Below are 22,559 nucleotides of genomic sequence, written 5' to 3' on the forward strand. Positions count from 1 at the left end.
CTATTGTACAATATATACCAATCAAAAAAAAATTACACAGGTATGTCATATTCATCCAGAAGAGTACACTAATTTTCATTAACAAGTGGCATATTATATTGTAAATAACAAATATATGCACTATCTAATTATCTGCATTTTGATATGATTTTATTTTAGTAAACTTTAGAAGACATAGATAGGGAACAAAGAGAATATAAGCACTACGATAAGGAGTTGTTTTTTGATATCTTCAAATTTGTTCATCATTTTGATTAACATTGTTTTAACATCGCTTTTAAATTGTCCGTCCATGTTTCAAATTTTTTCAATAAACCGCGAGTGACAATTTGAATTGACGTACGCAGGGCGCGCTCAGCGGAAAAAAAATATTTTGGTTCGATGTACATTGCTGCTTTTCTTAGCGCAATACTGCTCTTTGAGTGTTGCCCTACTTTAGTTTGCTTTACATTGCTACTGACAAGATTTGGTTGACGGACTATATATTTAAAGATGGACTCTAAGCGAGCTGTTTAGTGTACGATTAACAATGTGAATCCACCTTGCTGTAGCCATATCGATAAAGTCATATCCATAAACTATCGACATTTCTTGCAATTTTAATTTTACTTGAAAGGTTTAACGACAACTAAAATAAACAAAAAACGCTTCTATTCTTTATGGAGGTTATCAGATCACGATTTTATCGTCACGCCACAGCAGGGAACAAAGGGAAAGTTCAGATTTTTAATTACAATACACAAATACCTACAAAAATATGTGTTCCGCAATAATTGAATTATATTATGATATTATAATATATTCATTATCCATTAGCATTTCAATTATGTTTATTTTTAACGAAGATATTGAAGCTTCAATTAATCGCTATTTCGTTCCGCTGTGTAGCGTTTATCGATATATAACATGATTAAAATCGACTTTTGACATCCCTAAAAGAGCACACATATACGTTTTTACGCAACATACACAACTTGACACCACCTAAAACCAAGGCCCCAACGTTCTCGGTTCTCAGTACAAAATTTATCTGTCAAGCCGTAGCCATTTTGGTGGTGGGCAAGCTGTGTATGTGTGCGTTAAAATGTGTATGTGTGAGTTTATTGCACGTTTCTAGGGATGTAGATTTGTCGATTTTAATCATGTTATATATCGATACTCTCTACACAGCGGAACGTAATAGCGATTAATTGAAGCTTCGATATCTTCACTAAAAATAAACAACCGGAAATGCTAATGGATAATGAATACTTTATAAATTTTATAATATAATAATAAACTCTATTATTGCGAAAAACATATTTTATTTGGTTTTAATGTAACATTTATACATATATGTGGCGTTCCATGCCTCCTTTAGACAATAATTCAAATAATTATAACGGGGTCATAATTAAGAGCAACTTATAAGTAAAGAACTTCTAAATTAATGTTATAATAGTTATCTGTTCATTTTAGATAGTTTAGATCCTTTCAAGTAAAATTTAAATTGTAAAAAGGCCGTATAGTTTATCGATATGACTTTATCGTCGTGGCCACATGCCTCTGGTTCCTCATTGTAAATCGTACATAAAATGTGTCTGTGTGTGTGTGGCTACGGTGACAGGTGGCTTACGCTCCATCTTTAAAAATAATACATCTATGCCTAAAACGGTAACACCTTGATTTGAAGTCCATCTTGTCAACAGTATGGTTGTCCTTTTTTGACAAACGGGATTTTTCCAAGAGCGAGGAGAGAGAAATGATACTAGTTGCTGCGCCGTCAAAGAGAACAGATAACGTTGGTGACTTGGCCAGGGACCTATGTGACCTACGTCTCGTGTACCGTGTACTCTACTCCCTGTACCAAAGAGTAGCAAAGAGAGTAATAATATAGGACACCACTTACACTGCTCGATCCTTCATATTGTAGTGCACTAGAAATTGAAGGGATGTTTACAAAAACAACAACTGCTTAGAGCGGTTGATACTTTTTTAAGAACATTGTTAATCGTTTCAGGTATCAACCAGTGTAGTCAGTTATGTTGTTTTTGTAAACATCCCTTTAATTGTGTTATTGTGAATAAGAATAAGTATAAATTTGGAAATTGTAACTAAATTTTATTCAACCAAACGTTCTTCTAATCAAAAATGTTAACAATGTTTCAATGAAAGTAGAATAGAAACATACAAAGTAGAAAAATAGTATGAACACAAGCTACAGGATTAAATGCAGAAGAGAACTTATTGAGTTCTTCAATTCCGACTAGTTTTTGTGGGAACGTAGGAATTGAAACTATGTTTCTTGCCTCCTCATTCCTTATTATTTCGTCTAGCCAAGCTTTGAAGCTGTAAGTTGGCAAAACAGTAGCCATTACCTTGTTTATAGCATAATTAGGCGACATTTCTTGAATACAATTTTTAGAACCACTTGTTATTACGCCTACTAGTTCATTTCCAAAAACAGCAGGGCCGCCGTAATCGGAGAAACAAATAGGCTCTTTCGATTCAATGCAGTCGATGAAAACATCCAGCTTATTAGAGGGGGATACCGAAAAACGATTCTCCACACCGACATATTGAAGAAGCTCCTCAGCACCAGACTGTGCGTTCAGCCCAAATCCAAAAATCTCCATGTCTATGAGGTTCTGGGCGGAAGTGTAGTTGCTTAATTTAATCTTGGAGGCAACTGAAGAATTAAATTTATGCGTATAAACCACTCCAATATCATTAAGAGATTCTTCACCTTGGTAAGTTGGGAATTTTTCAGTTTTAATAACACTGATTCGCACTGATGTGGCGGTTCGCTTAGAAGATGTTGTACTCAGTAACACGGCATTGATTTGCTTTTGGATACATGAAGCCGTGGTTAGTATCAAGCCATTGGCGACTACCGTGCCAGAACATATATGTCCTTCACTAAGAGATAGGCATGAAGCCATGAAGGGGAACTGTTTGGCAGTCGCGTTTAGAATAGGATGCATATTGTTACTTTGCCTTCTAGCACTGCATAGTTGAATTCTGGTTTTGTTTTCTGGTTCGATATCCGGAATCTCCATAGCTATATCTTTAGCCTCATCGTTGTCGCCAATGTCGTCGTTCACGTCGGCTCCTAAATTATCGACGCTTTTTTTCACATTTTCTGCGTAAGAAATACAGAGAAGCCCTAAAAATATAGTAAAAACACGTTTTTTCATTTTCACGTTATACGAACGACGACAAAAAATTTACGTCACCTTTTGTCTTGATTTTTGCTTCTAGAATATAAGTGACAATATATTCTTTTTTTCGATATGTATAAAGTATATGACCACTACGTGCAGCCAGTTTAAATAAACTGAAATTAAGGTGAATTCAATATACAAATATCTAGGTTATTATTATCTTGGAGGATATAACCATAATATCTGGGAGACCGAGCTTTGCTCGGAAAACATAAAAACTCAAAAATGCGCGTTTTTCCAGAAATTAAAAAGGTCGACTTTACGCCCTCGAAAACCCCCGTATAGCAAATTTCATCGAAATCGTTAGAGCCGTTTCCGAGATCCTCAAAAAAAAAAAAATATATATATATATATAAATAAATCAATATAGCTGGTCAAGCAGATCTTGTCAGTAGAAAAAGGCGGCAAATTTGAAAAATGTAGGCGCGAAGGGATATTTTTCCATAGAAAATTTGAATTTCGCGCCTGTTTTTACTGACAAGATTTGGTTGACTAGCTATAAATATACAAGAATTGCTCGTTTAAAGGTACAAGATTATAGTCTGTGAGGAAAGAGAAGAGTCGTGGAATGTATGGGCCCAATACATTCCACGACTCTTCTCTTTCCTCACAGACTCTATGTATAACCATAGATAGAGATTATTATGCTACTCTTTGGTCGATTCGAACAAGATTCGCGCACGATAATATAGTTGGTCAAACCAATTTGTCTGTAAATAAGAACAAAAAAACTATACTCATCCTTTTCTTTTGTGTGCCAGTAAGACAAAGATAGTATGATTTTCTCTATGTTTGAAATGAGACAGTCCTTTGACAAACTATAATTATCCAATCTTGTTGTGTCTGTGGATCTGTGCAAGACTGTGGATCATCTGTGGATTCTTCCTCCCCTCTCGTGTCTTGTCATTCTTGTCAAATACGAAATTGCTATTACGATTGAAAGTGCAATTTTTCTATACCTAATCGCCTACATTGCTGAGTTGGCTTACTTTGTTGCATTTATCTTTCGTAATCAATTATTTTCCAAAAATGTCAAAGAAAAGGGGTGGAAAAAAAAACCAAGATTTCGATGACGATCTCGAGGAAAAGACTACTGTAGGCAACAATATTTCTGAAATAACCTCAAAAGCAAAGGGTAAAGGTAAAAAAAAAGCCAAGGGTAAAGCTGAGTTCAGTGACAGTGACGAGGGCGGTAGAGGAGACCTCAAGGCCCATTTGAGCGATGAAGAGGTTCGCCAGCCTGCCATGAAGAAATCGCAGAAGAAAGGTATGTGATAATAAATACATTGAATTACAAAATAGCTTTTAAAAAAACTGTACTGAATGTTGTAAAATTATTTTTCTTCACACCAGCTCGGAAAGGCTTGCTTTGTACAACTTCAAAAACTGTTGAGAAAGTTGCGTTTTATTCACATGTGAGGCAAAGTAATCTTATGCAAGATTTGAGTTGTTTGCTCATGTTGGCTGATAGAATAGACTTTTAACGTTCATTTGGATTTGATTCGGTTTCATTTTGTTTGATATTCCTTGCGTTGTATGGTGAAAAATGTTGTGTTTCACTCGGTGGCAAAATTTGTTTAACCCTCGTGCCTTGAAACCCTCGCAACACTCAAGATTCTTCTTTTTGAAACACTCTTTACGCTTGTGGTTCAATTTTGGAACCTTTTGCTGGCTCGGGTATCAATATTAGAATGAGCGGTTAAACAACAACTTTGCCCCCTTGTAAAACAAATAACTATTGCTCGTCAGGTAAGAATAAGAAGAAAGGAGCCGAATCAGAGGATGAAGAAGATGACGGAAAGTCAGTAACCAGTAGTGCAACCAGCACCTCAAAGACTCCTAGCAAAGGAGGTAAAAAGAAAAAAGGTGAGTGAAGTTTGTATATTAACATTGTCTTATTTTACTTTGGTTTCATTGTACCTTAATTTTATTATACCCGTTTACCAAAATTCCTAGATATCAAAACAGTACTGTGTCATAACTCATAATGCACAAATACACACACCACAAAACACCACAAACTCAAAATGCCTAAACTTGAAATTGATCTGGTGTTACAACACTACTAACTCAAACTGTCTACATTAATGACTGTTTTGTTATTCTGTAATATTGGCTTTTAATTCCAGCAGATCATTAGTGCAGCTTCACTAAAAAGAGTGCAGCAATTTAAATACTTGGGGCATATACTTACTCCGAGTCTTAAAGACGATAGTGATCTAGAAAGGGAGCGTAGGGCGCTGTCAGTGAGAGCCAATATGTTAGCCCGCAGGTTTGCTCGTTGCTCCAACGAAGTTAAAAAAAACGCTTTTTAAAGCTTATTGCACATCTTTCTACACGAGCAGCCTGTGGGTAAACTACACTCGAAAAACGTACTCGGCCCTACGCGTACAATATAATAATGCGTTCAGGGTGCTGATGCGGCTGCCCCGCTTCTGCAGCGCATCAGGGATGTTTGCGGAGGCGAGAGTTGACTGCTTTTATGCAACAATTAGAAAGAAGTGCGCGTCCCTGGTGCGGAGGGTGCGGGATAGCCGCAACAGCATCCTGACCATGATAGCGGATAGGATTGATTGTCCTTTTATACGGCATTGCTGCAGTTTGCACATTACTAACTATGCTCAAGTAGTCGAGTGATGTGCGCACTGTTGCAATGGAGTATGTATTTAGTTATTAATGTACAAATACCTTAGATATAAGAATACTAACGTAGACAATAAGTTAGATATTTATTATGTTACTAACCATGTATTATGAATCTTTCTTATTTGAAATAAATGATTATTGATTGATTGATTATAAAATTATTGTTCATACAACAACATGTTATAAAATTGCACGTTTAAGCCGCGTCTCGATATCGCGCGGCGCCCGCGCGAGCATTGTTCGACCGCGGCAAACCTGTATTTTGGCTCGCAAGCCAATTTTGGCACCGTCTTGAACTATAGCGCGGCAGCCGCACGCGGCAGGCGATCTGACGATCGACCACATTATATCACAAAAATAAATTATTCAGAACGAAGTATAGCCAAATAGAAAAATGATCTGTTGCGATAATCACTACATTTACTGTTCCATAGAAACTGTTTAGTGCCGTATAATTTAATTAAAGTACAACACTTTTCATTATCCATGCATGCAGCCGCGCGAGCCAACTGAAATATATACTATACTGGGTCAACCAAATCTGGTCAGTAGAAAAAGGCGGCAAATTTGAAAAATCGCGGGTTAGCAACACTACGTTTGAATTATTCAAAAATCGTGTGTCATTTATATCTTATCTGTGGAACTGTTTTGTTTACATTTCATCGTTGTTCGATGTACAGTCAGCTGCAGAGAAAAGGTACCACCCCTACATACAAACTTCTATGCAGGGGGGTCACCTCTCTCTGCAGCTGACTTTACATTGCTGCTTTTTGTTCGTTTCCTAGGGATACCATACTTCAGTTTGCTTTACATTGCTACTGACATATCCGGCTTGACGAACTATATATCACATCCGTCCCAACTGCGCGCGAACATTCCTTTGCCGCGCGTCGAAAAACCGACAATGAATGGTTCGTCGCGCGGCACGTTCGAGCGCGCCAATGATCGAGTTGGCTCGCGCGGCAGTCCGGTATCAGTGAACGCATATAAACCATGGAAGTATTCTGTCCGCTCAATTATGACCCAACGTAAAGTATTCGATTGTAGGCGGTGCTTACAGACTGTTCGATTGGCAACTTCAGTGCGGCCGAGATGACACTCAGTGACGGATGGCTAAATTGGTTTATAAAAACTACGTTTTTTTGTAATTAAAAATGTCTTCATGTGTCGTGAACTGGTGCAGAAGTTGTTTTAGTTGATATCAAGGACAGTGGAATCACTTTTCACTTGTAGTAAACAGATAACTTCAGTAAAATTTGGAATAAACATGACGACATTTTTTCAATACTACCGTGCTAAGCTAAAACGTAACAACTGCATACGACTTTCATAACAACATACGACTTTTTAAATTGCGAGGATAATAGGGATGGTTTTATGCCAAATGAAGTAGACTATTTTATTAACTTATGATTGGTTTAGGTATTTTCTATATACAGTAGAATCAGCTTATAATGACATTGAAGGGAAGTAACAAACATGTCATACTAAGCGGATGTCATATAAAGCATAGTTGATAGACTTTTTATTTTATTTTTTCCAAATTAATCTAAAACTATTTTGTGAGAGATGAGTTTTATTAACCTTATACCAATAATTATCAACTTTCACCGAGAGTAAAAACTAAAACAGTTTAAACGCCACAGACGTCCTCGCAGGGAAAGATGTACGAAAACCAGCGAATTTGTCAGTATAACCGGACATAATTCCATAAAAATAGTATTTATAGGTCGAAGTTATCTTATCCGACTTTGTCACAAAGAATTTCATATGAAAACCAAACTTCGCACAGTAATTGCGTCATAGTAAGCGGTTGGTCAGTATAAGCGGAGTCATAATAAACGGATTCCACTGTAATTATAAATGTAGTAATAAATTCCTTCTTACAGATTTGTATTTTCCTTTTTTATTTCATGAGATGGAGCTATAAAAAAACTACCTAGTTATTTCAAATTAATAATCAAATTTGGTATTGTCATTTTACATTACTTTCCATTCAGATTCCCACAAGATGCTATTCGCAGAGAACTATGGAAAAAAGCTGTCCAATTATAGGTAAACCAGAACTTTGGGAGTATTGTCAAAAGGGCGCTCGTTTTGAATTTTATATAGCAACAATTTGTATAGTGGGGACAATGGAAATTGGCAGATGATTTTTGTTTTATTCCGACAACTTTAATAAGTGCGAAGTTTGATGTTTGGATATTTCTTCGGTTTTTACGCTTAAATGGCTGACTCGATTTAGATAAAATGAATAGCGTAAAGTCAATAAGTAACGCAAGAGTTATAAGTAAGAATTTATATAGATAATTTTTCTTTTTTTGTTTTCTTTTTTTTAGGTTTGGTCATTTAATTACGCCCTTACGCCCTTCGCTAGCAATCCGTGATACCGATGCATGCGATACACCTAATACACAAATCAAATTATTACAAGACATCAACCAAATCGTGACGACCTGACTATAGTGACATTTGTCCATAAGTTTGAAACTTACCCGTCAATTCAGATGCTAATTTCGTTATGTTTTCTAATGGAAGAAATTTCTCTCCCGCTAGTTTTTTCTTTCAATAAATAACTATATACACTATTTACAACTTTTTTCTCTGTAAAATCTAAAACTTTCGGCATGATTATTGCAGTCTAATAATAATTCACACGAAACTAGACAAAGCAATGTTTACATTGTCAATATTGACAACTATCATAGAGGGTAGATGTTGTCTATTATTAAAATTGTTGCCATTGCTAGAAATTAGTACCAACAAATTTCCGTAACATGGCGCACCCTCAATAGATCCTGGTTCACCTATAGAGAGACATGAAATTGAGTGGATGTCTGGCAAGATATATAATGTTCTATTCATGAGATAATCCGTGAGATAATCATACCCGGTATCCTATATGTAGATACATTTTTTTCTATCACGCTTTCACTGAATTAATTTAACAAATACACACATTATCTCAAAATGTTGATCATTTTAATCCACCCTCTACTGTCACATATATGTAGGTTCTCTCTCAAGCCGTTTCCGTCAGTAGAAAAGAGCGGCGAATTTAGAAAATGTAAGCGCGTGAACGGTTATGGTCCCATACAAAATTGTAATTATGCGCCTTTTTCTACTGACAAACTTGCTTGACCGGCTATATACATATAAAATATTTCCATTGGAACTGAAAGTGGGGATTTATTGTGACTCCGCCTGTTCAAATGTTTTTGACCCGATTCGTGTACCTACCCATGTAAATTTTGCAGGCTGTATAGCCTGTCCGATTTCTAAGATCAAGTTCGCCATACATTTACTATGGCGTACTTGATCTTACAAAAACGGACAGACTATACCAGTACGGCTACCATCAGTTTGGCACTGACAAACGCCGTCGAGAACGTAATTTACTTTCTATACATCTCGCTCGTACTCGCATATTAGTGCAAACGAGATGTATAGAAAGTAAATTACGTTCTCGATAGCGTAAATGTCAGTTTTGACACTGTCAGTGACTCATGGTACGGGCTCTGAACGTGACTTCGCACTGCCATACAGATTGATAATAAAATATACAAAATACTTATTATAGCGGAATACATTTATACCTACAACAATGAATATTTAATTATGTTGAGTTAGTCTGTCATTTAATTTCATAACAACATTTTAACTAGTTATCTTTTAATCTGCATTAAATTATTATACGTGAATTATTTGACTGGTTCTTCAATGTATGGCATAAACCTATCCCTGTCCAAGTCATATTCTAATCAAATATGAACCGCGAACTCTCAGCGGCCAGTACGTACAGCAAGAAGGTTATTAGCGGATTAATGTCGCTGATTGGTAGTTATTGACATTATATGCATTTCATCTACACTTAGCTGTGTACGTTAGTGTAATAGAGACAGGCTCTGTAAACGTATCGTCTTATTTAAATGTAGGCGTAATTGTGTATGTGTGCTAATTTGGCCCGAGAATTTGAACGGTAATGTTCCCAAAGGCGGTTTCCAGTTATATGCTTTCACTGTCCGGTATCCATTGCGCGCGGCTGCCGCGCGAGCCAATGTTCGATGGTTTGCCGCGCGATATGGAGACGGGGCTTAAGACATTTTCAAACTTAGTATGTTTAAAAAAGAAGTCCCATTTAGGTATTTTGCACTTGAGACAGACAATCAATTACAAGCATAGCATAGAGGCATGTCTATGGAGCACCAGAAAAAAAATGCTTAAATTATATTTCTCTTATTGCCTAATTGCTTAGTGTAAATCAGGTACTCACAAATATCTAGCAGAATCTCCCAAACAATTAGAAAATCCCAATTGTCATCTTCCTCGTATTGTCTCGATTTTATGCTATGGATCATGAGAGCATGGGGTCTGCTTGGACACTAGAAATTATAACTACTTACTTATTTTAAAATATTATTTATTTACATAATGAATAAACCCAGAGGTACAGTACAAATATGAAACTAAATTAATAACTAGCTTAAATCTAAAATAGGCGCTTCAGGCGTTGTACAGTCGCCATCAGATATATCGTAGCGGCCAAGATGTTTACAATACCTGAACACGCACTCTAACGCCCTGACAATAGAGGCGTGTTCAGATATTTGTGAGCATCTTAGCCGCCCCGATATATCTGAAGGCGACTGTACCAAGGATACTTATTTAGTTTGCAAGCTTGAATATGCATGTGCAAATAAAACCCCATGTCTTACCATGTAATAGGTAATAATAACTTTTGTTTCAGGCAAAGGTAAAAAAGATGATGACTGGTCAGATGGAGCAAGTGAAGTTGAATTCAAAGAAGAAGTATCGGAGGATGAAATTGCTAAACCTGTAGCTAGTAAAAAGAAAAGTAAGATGTAATTTTGTATATAAATAAAATGTACATTTTTTGTACAGATTTCTTAATATTATTTGCTTAAAACATTCACCAATTAATATTTGGGTTCAAATACTCAAATGTTTGAGCTGCTACCAGTGGAGTAAAACTGCTTTCGTGCGCTCTCGGCTCGGTTCGGCTCAGCGTGGTTACGAGCAATTATTAGGGTTGGCATAACCTGACTTGCGTGCACAACGACTGATATAGACTTGAAACTTGACAACCCTAAATAGCCGAAAGGGATAGTGTCAAAGGGACAACATTATTTGTCCCAGAAACGCTGTCAAACTTAGGTTTTTTAGGAAGTTTCATGAGATTTGTGTGAAATTATGATCCAGCCTATTATAATCTAGATTCTAGTGTTTTATTAAAAATGAAAGGATAGAAGAGTACTTACTTAGCTGCTATAACATTCTAGGGTTTTACTGTATTTGTATCATGTTATAATAATATTTACTACATACTATGTTTGCAGCCAAAAATAAAAAGAAAGAAAAAGCTATAGAGTCTTCTGATGATGAAGAACAGGAGGATACAAAGTCAGTTGTCAGCAATGTATCCAGTAATACATCAAAGCCTTCAGCCAAGAGTAATAGGAAAAAAGGTAAGAGTCTAAAAGTTAACCTTTTTAAGGGTTTGTAGAAAATACTTTCTTGAAGACACTCATACTATAGTACAGGCCCTTGGGAAAACCTTGACAGGGAGCTTGTTCCACAGCCGGAGCGTCCTACGATTAACTTCTGCCCGCAATGTGCTTTGTCTGCGTGGGATGTTGATGATGGTTGATAAAAACTATCATATGTTGTTCCTCGAACCTTAAACATTTTCCTGTATAATCTACGAACGGTACTATCAATATATTGTAACAATCTTTGCAGGTAAGAAAGAGGAGTTGCCAGTCGACGAAAGTGAGGAGGAACAAAAAGATCCTCCCGATGAAGAAGTATTGCCTGCTAAGAAAAAGGGTACGTTCTAATAGCTTAAATGATATTTCTGTGTATACCTAATTATATTAGAAGAACCCACTTAATACAATTTCCGGCCGTACCGTGACACACCGCAAGTTTTACACAGGTCCTTGCAACTTGTATTCATACATTTTGTCGCGGTTAATACGCTTTCCTGGTTTAGACGCGTTGTTGACGGGGTCCTATCAGGATCGTCTTTACCGAATTTTAAATGAAGGGTTATTGTGTAAATATGTAATGATTAAGGCCTATTCACGTTTGCAGTCAGCAGGGTAACTGTTGTAGTATGTTCTGAATTGTATGGTACCGTAACTAGTGAGTGGTGCCCGTATACCGCGTGTGTAATGTGTCAGTTTAGAGTAAATGCCTTATTTATTGTAGCTTAGGAGTTCATCAAGTTAAAATGCAATGTATATTCCAGGTAGCCACAAAAGCAAAACGCCTGTAGATGATGTGGAGGAAGAAATCAAAAAACTAAATCTGAAAGAGTCTTTGCCAGAATTTGAAAAGCCTAAACAGTCTAAGGTACATGTTTTTTTAATTGTATACTTAGTATACTTATGTATATACATCAGTCGTTCATATGAATGATAACGTATATTTAATTGTATTTTTTAAAATCTATTATTTTCTATTGTTTTATTGGGTTTCGAATTACTTAGGGCAAAACAGAGGATGGCAGTGATGCTTCAGGAGATGAAGACAGTAAGGTAACTTTAACATGGTCATTTGTTGCCTATTTTCTTGAATAGCTCTAAACTGTTTATCTTAAAATGATAAAAAAAATATATATTTGAGATTCTTACAATTAGCTCTTTTATTCGAAATGTAACACGATATAGTTTGAAAAACTTTTATTTTTAATTATCTCATTTACACCCCAAAAGTGGCCCCCATGTTTAAAATTCGTTTGTTTACTTTACATGTCCGTCTTTGGGTCACAAACTTACATATGTTTGCCAAATTTCAACTTAATTGGTCCAGTAGTTTCGGCGAAAATAGGCTGTGACAGACGGACAGACAGATAAACAGACGCACGAGTGATCCTATAAGGGTTCCGTTTTTGCCTTTTGAGGTACGGAACCCTAAAAATAACATTTATGCATAAAACTAAGTTTATTTAACTTCTCGTTGTATAAAGAGAAATCATCAGACTCGTTTGTGTCTCGTTATTTTGTTTTTCATAAGCGGAGGCGAGAAGAGGCGTGCGGATACCAACCAATAGCATTGGTTGTAATCTAGCGAAGAGGAGAATATTCTCGCACGTCTCCTCTCATCTCCGCCTCAGTGGAAAGGCAGCCTTAGACCTTTAACCATTGCGCTTTCATGTTCCACGTGCATTTTGTCCGACGTCAAGCATTTAGCTAAAGCTTGCTTGCTTTTAAGCGCACGTTGCTTATGTCTATACTTGTCAAGTTATCAGTCATATCGGACTTGCTCATAAAATCTACGTTTAAGGCTTCTGGAGGCAAAACGGAGGCCGCGGAGAAGAAATTGAGCCACAAAGAGAAGAAGAAACTGAAGAAGATGCAAGAATACGAGAAGCAGATGGAGATGATGACCAAGAAGGGCGGGCAGGGCCACAGCGAGCTGGACGCCAACTTCACCGTCAGCCAGGCGCACAAATCTGCTGGTACATTTCATTGAATATATAATTAAGAGCCAACAGGAGCTAAGATTTAAATATTTTAGGTAAATATACCCGTCTCGCTAACGGAAGCGGCTCCTAAAACTAGTACGATAAGGACAAGGCGAAAAATCCTGCGTAAAAATCTCAAAAATCTAGGTTTCGTACTCGACTGTTTCCTCCCCCAAAACTTAACCAATTGTAACCAAATTTGGAAATTTAAACGATTATGACATTATCTGTGTCGGACCGTTTTGATTTTTTGAATAATTGATGTCAGTTTTGAATAGCACGCCTCTCATTGCGGCATAATCAATTAGGCCATTTTGGCCATTTTTGAAGGGCTCTAGCGCCTTAAAAAACAATAATATCAAAAAAAGCAAAACGGTCCGACACAGATATTGACAATATTAATCTGTGTTGAAAAAATCATTGCTCTAGCTTCAAAACCCACGGAGGAAACAGTCGAGTACGTTTGTATGGAGAAATGACCACTCCTGTTGGCTCTTAAATTCTGAAAACTAGTCTCTGGCCACTTTGCACAAACACGACTCTGCAGTAAGAATGCATACTCTCTCTCTCTCTTTAGCCCTTTTCTACCCTTCGGGTGTAGGCCTCCTTCATTTTACGCCATTCGTCACGGTTCTGTGCAACTTGGATCCACCTCATCCCCGCAGTCCTTTTGATGTCATCGTCCCAACGCATATTGGGTCTACTTTTAGGGGTGGTCTCCACTCGAACAACTCTTTAACACTTCATCAAATACTTTTACTCATTTCCAATTTAAACCTTCATCTTCCAGGTCAGATGGCAGCGCTGGAGAACGCAGTGGACATCAAAGTAGAAAACTTCTCCATAGCAGCTAAGGGGAAAGATCTGTTCGTGAACGCGAACCTGCTGATCGCTCACGGCCGTCGCTACGGTCTCGTGGGGCCGAACGGGCACGGCAAGACCACGCTGCTGCGGCATCTGGCCCAGCGCGCCTTCCCGCTCCCTCCCCATATAGACATACTGCTGTGCGAGCAGGAGGTCACTGCTAACGATATGAGCGCCGTGGAAACTATATTGGAAGCAGACGTTAAGAGGACTGGTGAGTTTTTGACAGTTGACCACAGATTGAGGAGGGCGCAATACGGTCAAATAATTGATGTTTTAGTCGAAATATTAACGTTAGTTAGTAATACATAACATTTCTTTGTAAATAACGTTTTTATATTAGCACAGTTGGTATAAAGTGTTATAAATTTTAATTTTAGAACTACTCAAGGAGTGCAAAGAGTTGGAAGCTGAAACCGAGAAAGGAAATCTCAGCAAGCAAGAAAGATTAAATGAGGTAAGGCAATTATCAACTATCCATTTTAAACTTGCCCCATTACATGGTGCCATAACAACGGATAACACCGAAGTTACATGGGCGACTTTTGTATTCCTATGTAAAACCACAGAATAAGTAAAATAGTACTATCGCTACCGTACAGAAAGGACACTTCCTACAAAACCGAAGTTTGACAGCGATTCAGGATCGAATCATGATATCCCTTTCTAACTTATGGCACTATCCCATTCGGCTATTTAGGGTTGTCAAAATTCAGGGCATTATCTTATCTGTGGTCGTGCACGCAAAGGGACGTCGAGTTGTGTCAACCCTAATAATTGCTCGGAGCAATGCTGAGCCGAACGGAGCCGAGTTTGCCCGAAGTCAGGAGTGTCTCCTCACTGGTAAAACAAAGGAGTAGGTAAAAATTTCCATTTGCTTATGTTTGTGTTCTGTTTAATGCGTACGAGCATAGATAAATATAGTAAGACAAGAGTGCTCACTCCATACATCAGTTTTGGTACCAAAAAGACTATTATTTTCAGTGTCGACATCTAGCATCGAGTAGCGGAATTATCAGTACTGCTACTTGACAATAGATGTAGCATCGACCGGAAAGTCTAATGCTCAACAACATAAGACTCTCCGGTCGGTGCTACATCTATTGTCAAGTAGCAGTACTGATAGTTCCGCTACTCGATGCTAGATGTCGACACTGAAAATAATAGTCTTTTTGGTACTAAAACTGATGTCTGGAGTGAGCAATCTATGTATTTTTAGGGGTTCCGTAGCCAAATGGCAAAAAACGGAACCCTTATAGATTCGTCATGACTGTCTGTCTGTCTGTCCGTCTGTCCGTGTATGTCACAGTCACTTTTCTCCGAAACTATAAGAACTATACTGTTGAAACTTGGTAAGTAGATGTATTCTGTGAACCGCATTAAGATTTTCACACAAAAATAGAAAAAAAACAATAACTTTTTGGGGTTCCCTATACTTAGAACTGAAACTCAAAATTTTTTTTTCATCAAACCTATACGTGTGGGGTATCTATGGATAGGTCTTCAAAAATGATATTGAGGTTTCTAATATCATTTTTTTCTAAACTGAATAGTTTGCGCGAGAGACACTTCCAAAGTGGTAAAATGTGTGTCCCCCCCCCCCTGTATCTTCTAAAATAACAGAATGATAAAACTAAAAAAAATATATGATGTACATTACCGTGTAAACTTCCACCGAAAATTGGTTTGAACGAGATCTAGTAAGTAGTTTTTTTTAATACGTCATAAATCGCCTAAATACGGAACCCTTCATGGGCGAGTCCGACTCGCACTTGGCCGCTTTTTAGGGTTCCGTAGCCAAATGGCAAAAAACGGAACCCTTATAGATTCGTCATGTCTGTCTGTCTGTCCGTCTGTCTGTCCGTCTGTCCGTCTGTCTGTCCGTCCGTATGTCACAGCCACTTTTCTCCGAAACTATAAGAACTATACTGTTGAAACTTGGTAAGTAGATGTATTCTGTGAACCGCATTAAGATTTTCACACAAAAATAGAAAAAAAACAATAAATTTTTGGGGTTCCCCATACTTCGAACTGAAACTCAAAATTTTTTTTTTCATCAAACCCATACGTGTGGGGTATCTATGGATAGGTCTTCAAAAATGATATTGAGGTTTCTACTATCATTTTTTTCTAAACTGAATAGTTTGCGCGAGAGACACTTCCAAAGTGGTAAAATGTGTGTCCCTCCCCCTGTAACTTCTAAAATAACAGAATGATAAAACTAAAAAAAATATATGATGTACATTACCGTGTAAACTTCCACCGAAAATTGGTTTGAACGAGATCTAGTAAGTAGTTTTTTTTTAATACGTCATAAATCGCCTAAATACGGAACCCTTCATGGGCGAGTCCGACTCGCACTTGGTCGCTTTTTTCTCTATGGTAGGAGGCAGTTATTATAACGGTGTGGTTGTAGGTGTACGCGGAGCTGAAGGCGATCGGCGCGGACTCCGCGGAGCCGCGCGCGCGGCGCATCCTCGCCGGCCTGGGCTTCAGCCGCGAGATGCAGGACCGCGCTACCAAGAACTTCTCCGGCGGCTGGCGCATGAGGGTCTCGCTGGCGAGGTACCTACAACCATACCATAGAGAAATAAGTAAGACAAGAGTGCTCACTCCATACATCAGTTCAGACTATTAATTTCAGTATCTACATCTAGCATCGAGTAGCGGAACTATCAGTACTGCTATTTGACAATAGATGTAGCACCGACCGGAAAGTCTTATCTCAACAGCATAAGACTTTCCGGTCGGTGCTACATCTATTGTCAAGTAGCAGTACTGATAGTTCCGCTACTCGATGCTAGATGCTAATAGTCTTTTTGGTACTAAAACTGATGTATGGAGTGAGCACTCTATGTATTTTTTTCTCTATGACCATACTACGGGCGGACCAAGCTAAGGGCTCATTTAGACGGCGCGCGAACTCGTATACGATTTTAGTTACATTGCGGACCATTGAGGTAACATAAATTCCTCCGACCGATCAAATTGATCGAGTTCTCGAACCGTCTAAATGAGCCCTAACTCTGCAGGCCATTTGCAATTTACTAAGTGAGGCCATGTCATCACAAAAAAGTGACTGTCAAATTATCTTTTGGCGTTATTCATAAACGCCTATCAAGTCTGACAAGCCCTTGATAATCATTTGTCCTTATTACTCCTTATCTGTCATTTGACATTTGTGTTTGTTACTGTTAGAAACGGACAACATTTTACAAAGGTTTGTTAAGTTTTATGAATAAGAGGAGATGGAAATAAGACTTTTATAATGCCACCCCAGTGCAATAGACGGACTCTACAAGCAGATTATCTTATCCGAGTGTCGGCGCCGAAGGCATTTGGCTATTCAATTCAATTCAATTTATTTATTTAATTTAGTCATAGGTATATTATCCATAAAATGGTTAGTAATTACATATTTACAAGACTTATCAAAACTATGCATTCTATTCAAATTTAAGAGAGGATCACGTATTTTCCTTTCAATGCAAGGGCTTTCACTTCCTGGTACGAATCTCCATCTATCCGCTGCTCGATGGCGACTCTTTTCTATTCTACTACTGTTGTAGTCATTGTCAAATCATATTTCCCCGTTCCAGCATTTATGGTTATCAATATATTTTATTTTCAGAGCTCTCTACATCGAGCCTACGCTGTTAATGCTCGACGAGCCCACGAACCACTTGGATCTCAACGCTGTCATTTGGCTCGACAAGTAAGTTGTAATACTTCATCACGCTTTTTCTTAACACATTAATTGCCACCCAGCCAAACAAGACATCCGCGCTAGGCCACAAAAAATCGTCATATAAAGCTGTAGTACCACGATCCCGACTATCGGGTCGTTCGGCCTGGGAACGAAATCATAAAATACCGGATAGTCTGGTTTTCGGCACTGAATGTGTTAATCATTCAAGCAGACAGTCAGTTTTCCTGTAAATCCATCTTCCTCGCGTTGTCCCGGCATTTTGCCACGGCTCATGGGAGCCTGGGGTCCGCTTGACAACTAATCCCAGTAATTGGCGTGGGCACTAGTTTTTACGAAAGCGACTGCCATCTGACCTTCCTACCCAGTGGGTAAACTAGGCCCGTATTGGAATTAGTCCGGTTTCCTCACGATATTTTCCTTCACCGAACAGCGACTGATATTTCGTACATAAGTTCCGAAGAACCTATTGGTACGAGCCGGGGTTCGAACCCGCGACCTCCGGATTGCAAGTCGCACGCTCTTACCGCTAGGCCACCAGCGCTTCCTAGTCAGTTTTCCTGTTCCTGTGGTTGAAACTAGGTTCAAAAGGTTAAAGGTTCTCTCCATCACTTCTCCCCAGGGGTCGGACAAAAAGTGCGGATGACGTAAAAATGACGTAATCTTGCACACAGGATGATGTTTGAGTTTGTATTTAAACTTCCGTGTGACATGTAGTAACAAAGTAGTATTAATGAAGTAACAAAATAATCGTAAATAAATCCATGGAATTAATAATACAGGTGGTAGGGTGATGTAGTGAATAAAATAAATTTCACGAAACTTGCCACAATATTCGAGTAAAGATGACATTTTAGAGCGTTTTCTTATACATTAGTAAATATAAATTTTAGCTAAATATAATCGTGAAGATACAATAGCTAAACAATAACGAAGTCAATTTATTGTTCATCTGATTGACAATGTGTCAGTCAAAAACGTACTTACTCATTTCAAGTGGCGATATCGTTTAATAAAGAGGTTGATGAATGATAAGTGATAATTGTTTATGAAAATCAAAAATACTATTTGAAGTCGTCCTATAAGTGGTTTGACGTCATCCGCACTTTTTGTCCGACCCCCCGGACCGCCCTTTAAGCTGAACATTACACCACCAGCTACCTCCAAGGCTGGAAGAAGACGCTGCTGGTGGTGTCTCACGACCAGTCGTTCCTCGACAACGTGTGCAACGAGATCATCCACCTCGACCAGCAGAAGCTGTTCTACTACAAGGGCAACTACTCCATGTTCAAGAAGATGTACGCGCAGAAGAGGAAGGAGCAAATCAAGGAGTACGAGAAACAGGAGAAGAGGCTGAAGGACCTGAAGGCGCATGGACAGTCTAAGAAACAGGCCGTATGTTCACTGTAGTGATGAGTAGGACATCAATTTAAAAATGAGTTTGTATGAGTACCTCAATTTCTAAAATGAGGTGTTACAATGTCTTACTTCAAATGAGGTGAGGTACTAGCATATTTTCAGCGTCGACTATTCCATTAATTCCAACGGCGACAAAAATATTTAATGTATATACATATTTATGTATTCATCACTTCCTTTATAAATAAATAAATAGTAACATTTAATTGGAGTGCAATTCTGGAGGTTAAGAATAGAACTTTTAGGAGAAAGATAATTTTAGAATCAAGTAAAATGAATAGAGGAGTGAAGTAAGACATTTTTGCGGTACGAAGTACTGCGACAAATTAACAAAATGAGTGGTACAAATGAGGTGCCTCACGGGTGAGCGACTCAACACTAGTTCACTGCTTTACTATTGCCTGTTTTGTTTTAAACTATGAAGTACAGCGAGATACATTTTCTATGCAAGAATCTTATTTCTATCTAAAAAACCGACCAAGTGCGAGTTTATTTACGTTACACGTCCGCCTTTGGGTCACAAATTTACATATGTGTGCCAAATTTCAACTTAATTGGTCCAGTAGTTTCGGAGAAAATAGGCTGTGACAGACGGACAGACAGACGCACGAGTGATCCTATAAGGGTTCCGTTTTTTCCTTTTGAGGTACGGAACCCTAAAAATGTACTACCCCACTATTTCCTACGGGCATGTATGTGTTCTTGCAAAGCTAGTGTGATTCAGAATTAGAAAGCGACTTTATGATTTGAGCCATTGTTTGAAAGCTATTAGCAAGTTGCAAGAGCGTTATGTTCATTATATGGGACATTATCCATGAAAAGGGACCTTCTTGTCGATGGCGCTTACGACGCACAGCGTCGCGCGGCATTGTATTTATATCGGAGCGTCGTTATTATGGCGTAACCGCCATCGACAATAAGGTCCCTTTTCATAGATAACGTTGTGACGTTAAAGATAATAATAATAAAGAAATAATAGATAAAGTGTGCTTTAAGATGATAATTGCTTATTGCGAATGTGCTCATAAACTACACTAGTTTAAGTGTATAATGCGATGCGAGGTTCTATAGTTTGCTACGCTTTTTTCTGATCTCTAATATATTGTTGGTTGGTATAACGTACTTATACTATCAATTAATCTTTGTGTATGTGAGTGTGGGTAAGTATGTATGTTTGTAATTTAAAAACACATGCACAAATGTAACTATTATATGCTAAGCTATACTAATGTCGGCCACCCTCCAATAATGGTGTATGTGGTTAATCGCCTTTTAATACGCATAGTACAAGCCTTGCTTAGTTTTGTACCAAGTCGATTTATAAAAGATTGTAGGTTAGAGAGTTAGAGTCCTGGTAACGGCATTTAATTGAGTGTTTATCACAGATATTTGTTATGGATGTTTTCTATGTATTTAGCTGTTTATTTATACATATCTGTCTATTATATATATTGTCGTCTAGTACCCACAACTCGAACCTTATTGAGATTCCTGTGGGACAGGTCGATTTGTGTAAGATTTTTCCAGAATATGTAGGTTTTATTTTATTTATATATTGTGCATTAACGTTTGTTTTTTTACATAGCGTTGCTTTGTATTGCCTTTATTTCTGTGACTCCTGCGTAAATACAACCGACTAACAAATAATAACTTCAATATGCGTTAATAATCATTTCAATGCGCATAACTTACTTGGTCTTGACTGCGGACTGCGCTAATTTAGGAGCGCTAAGTGCTACTGCGTTATTACGGTATTGTATAAATCAGCGGTCAGCAACCTTTTGGCAGTCAAGGGCCACATAGTAGTTAACGAAGTCGACGCGGGCCGCACTTTGTTAATATTTATGACTTTATCAGACATTGTCGTTTGTCAATATTACATACAAAATAGCCAGGGAGGCTCGCAGGCCGCAAGTGACAGGTTCACGGGCCGCATGTGGCCCGCGGGCCGCAGGTTGCCTACCGCTGGTATAAATTATTTATTCACATTCGATTATTAATAACTAGCGACCCGCCCCGGCTTCGCACGGGTTAACAAATTATACATAAACCTTCCTCTTGAATCACTCTATCTATTAAAAAAAACCGCATCATAATCCATTGCGTAATTTTAAAGATCTAAGCATACATACAGACAGACAGACAAACAGCGGGAAGCGACTTTGTTTTATACTATGTAGTGATATTAATTAAATGTATGAACTATTATAATGTTCCTCAAATGCCTACAATACGGAACATGATGGGTCTCGCTGGTGTCTTACAGTCAGACTTTCACGTGCTTTTATTCCATTTGCTTTACCTACATTTAGTTCATTAAATGAACATACCTTACATACATTACACACTTACATACATTACACATAACATACATTATATACTTACGTGAAAGAAATTTTCTTTCACGTAAGTATGTAGACCGTAGTTCTGTAGAAAGCGACCAACTTTTTATTTTTGTCAAAGTGACTTACACCCTAACTCAGTGAATATGGCCGCTTTCTGCATTGATAAAAAAATTGAGTTGTTCGTTTTCTGCATAACTATGGTCGTATGTGGGTATGTTTCCCACTCGACTACGACAAAGCTAAGTTTCCATGCCAATTGCTACGTCAACTATGGAGCTTATATATTATAGGGATTTATTTATGCGCATTATTACTGCCAAATTTGTCAAGAGTCTAATTTTGTGCAGTGGCCACAAAACTACTGAGTAGATTTTGCGGAATGAGGTATTGTCCATCACAAAACTTCTCAAAAGGAGGGTTTGCTGTACAAAATAACGTAGTAGGGTTAAAGATTTTCGAAATATTTACTTGTAAAATTTGTTTTATTATATTCTGACACATAATTTGCGTATTAGTAAAATATACTGTACTTACATATACTTTACTTTGTAAATCATGAATGCATTGCGGTAAACTTAATGATTATGTGCTTCGCATATTAATAAATATATAAATCGAATAATATAAAAAAATATGAGTTGTAGGAGTGTTGAGATGTGTACCGCCAGGGGGCCGATTTTTGAAATTCTATCGCTCGATTTCGTCACTCGAAAATCGGTGGAAAACGGCGAAATGATGATTTTTGAAATACGAGCAATATAAATTTGGAATCTAGTGGTATTGACCACTCGATTTCAATTCTATTAGTATAATTGAAATGCCTAGTAATGGAGATATTATTCAATAAAATACACGAAATCGAGTGGTCGAAATTCAAAAATCGGCCC

At 37.8% G+C, this 22,559-nt stretch overlaps 2 protein-coding genes across 2 annotated transcripts in view; one reads left to right on the plus strand and one right to left on the minus strand.

The window, feature by feature from the left end:
• Window positions 1-2,079: 2,079 nt before the first annotated feature.
• LOC134661271 (trypsin delta-like) lies at window positions 2,080-3,226 on the minus strand. Its single transcript, XM_063517256.1, has one exon. The coding sequence runs from the start codon at window positions 3,174-3,176 to the stop codon at window positions 2,145-2,147; it is 1,032 nt and encodes a 343-aa protein (XP_063373326.1). The 5' UTR covers window positions 3,177-3,226; the 3' UTR covers window positions 2,080-2,144.
• Window positions 3,227-4,145: 919 nt separating this feature from the next.
• The window catches only part of LOC134661091 (ATP-binding cassette sub-family F member 1), a 32,738-nt gene continuing 14,324 nt past the window's right edge, over window positions 4,146-22,559 (plus strand). Inside the window, exons 1-13 of the mRNA XM_063517018.1 lie at window positions 4,146-4,470; window positions 4,953-5,069; window positions 10,597-10,704; window positions 11,207-11,335; window positions 11,610-11,696; window positions 12,121-12,224; window positions 12,362-12,409; window positions 13,158-13,332; window positions 14,129-14,416; window positions 14,583-14,659; window positions 16,619-16,767; window positions 17,834-17,917; window positions 19,066-19,303. Of these exons, the coding sequence (XP_063373088.1) occupies window positions 4,233-4,470; window positions 4,953-5,069; window positions 10,597-10,704; window positions 11,207-11,335; window positions 11,610-11,696; window positions 12,121-12,224; window positions 12,362-12,409; window positions 13,158-13,332; window positions 14,129-14,416; window positions 14,583-14,659; window positions 16,619-16,767; window positions 17,834-17,917; window positions 19,066-19,303 (1,842 nt within the window). The 5' untranslated portion in view covers window positions 4,146-4,232. The remainder of the gene's footprint in view (window positions 4,471-4,952; window positions 5,070-10,596; window positions 10,705-11,206; window positions 11,336-11,609; window positions 11,697-12,120; window positions 12,225-12,361; window positions 12,410-13,157; window positions 13,333-14,128; window positions 14,417-14,582; window positions 14,660-16,618; window positions 16,768-17,833; window positions 17,918-19,065; window positions 19,304-22,559) is intronic.

Source organism: Cydia amplana, chromosome Z (assembly GCF_948474715.1).
Source record: "Cydia amplana chromosome Z, ilCydAmpl1.1, whole genome shotgun sequence".
Taxonomy (NCBI): Eukaryota; Metazoa; Arthropoda; class Insecta; order Lepidoptera; family Tortricidae; genus Cydia; species Cydia amplana.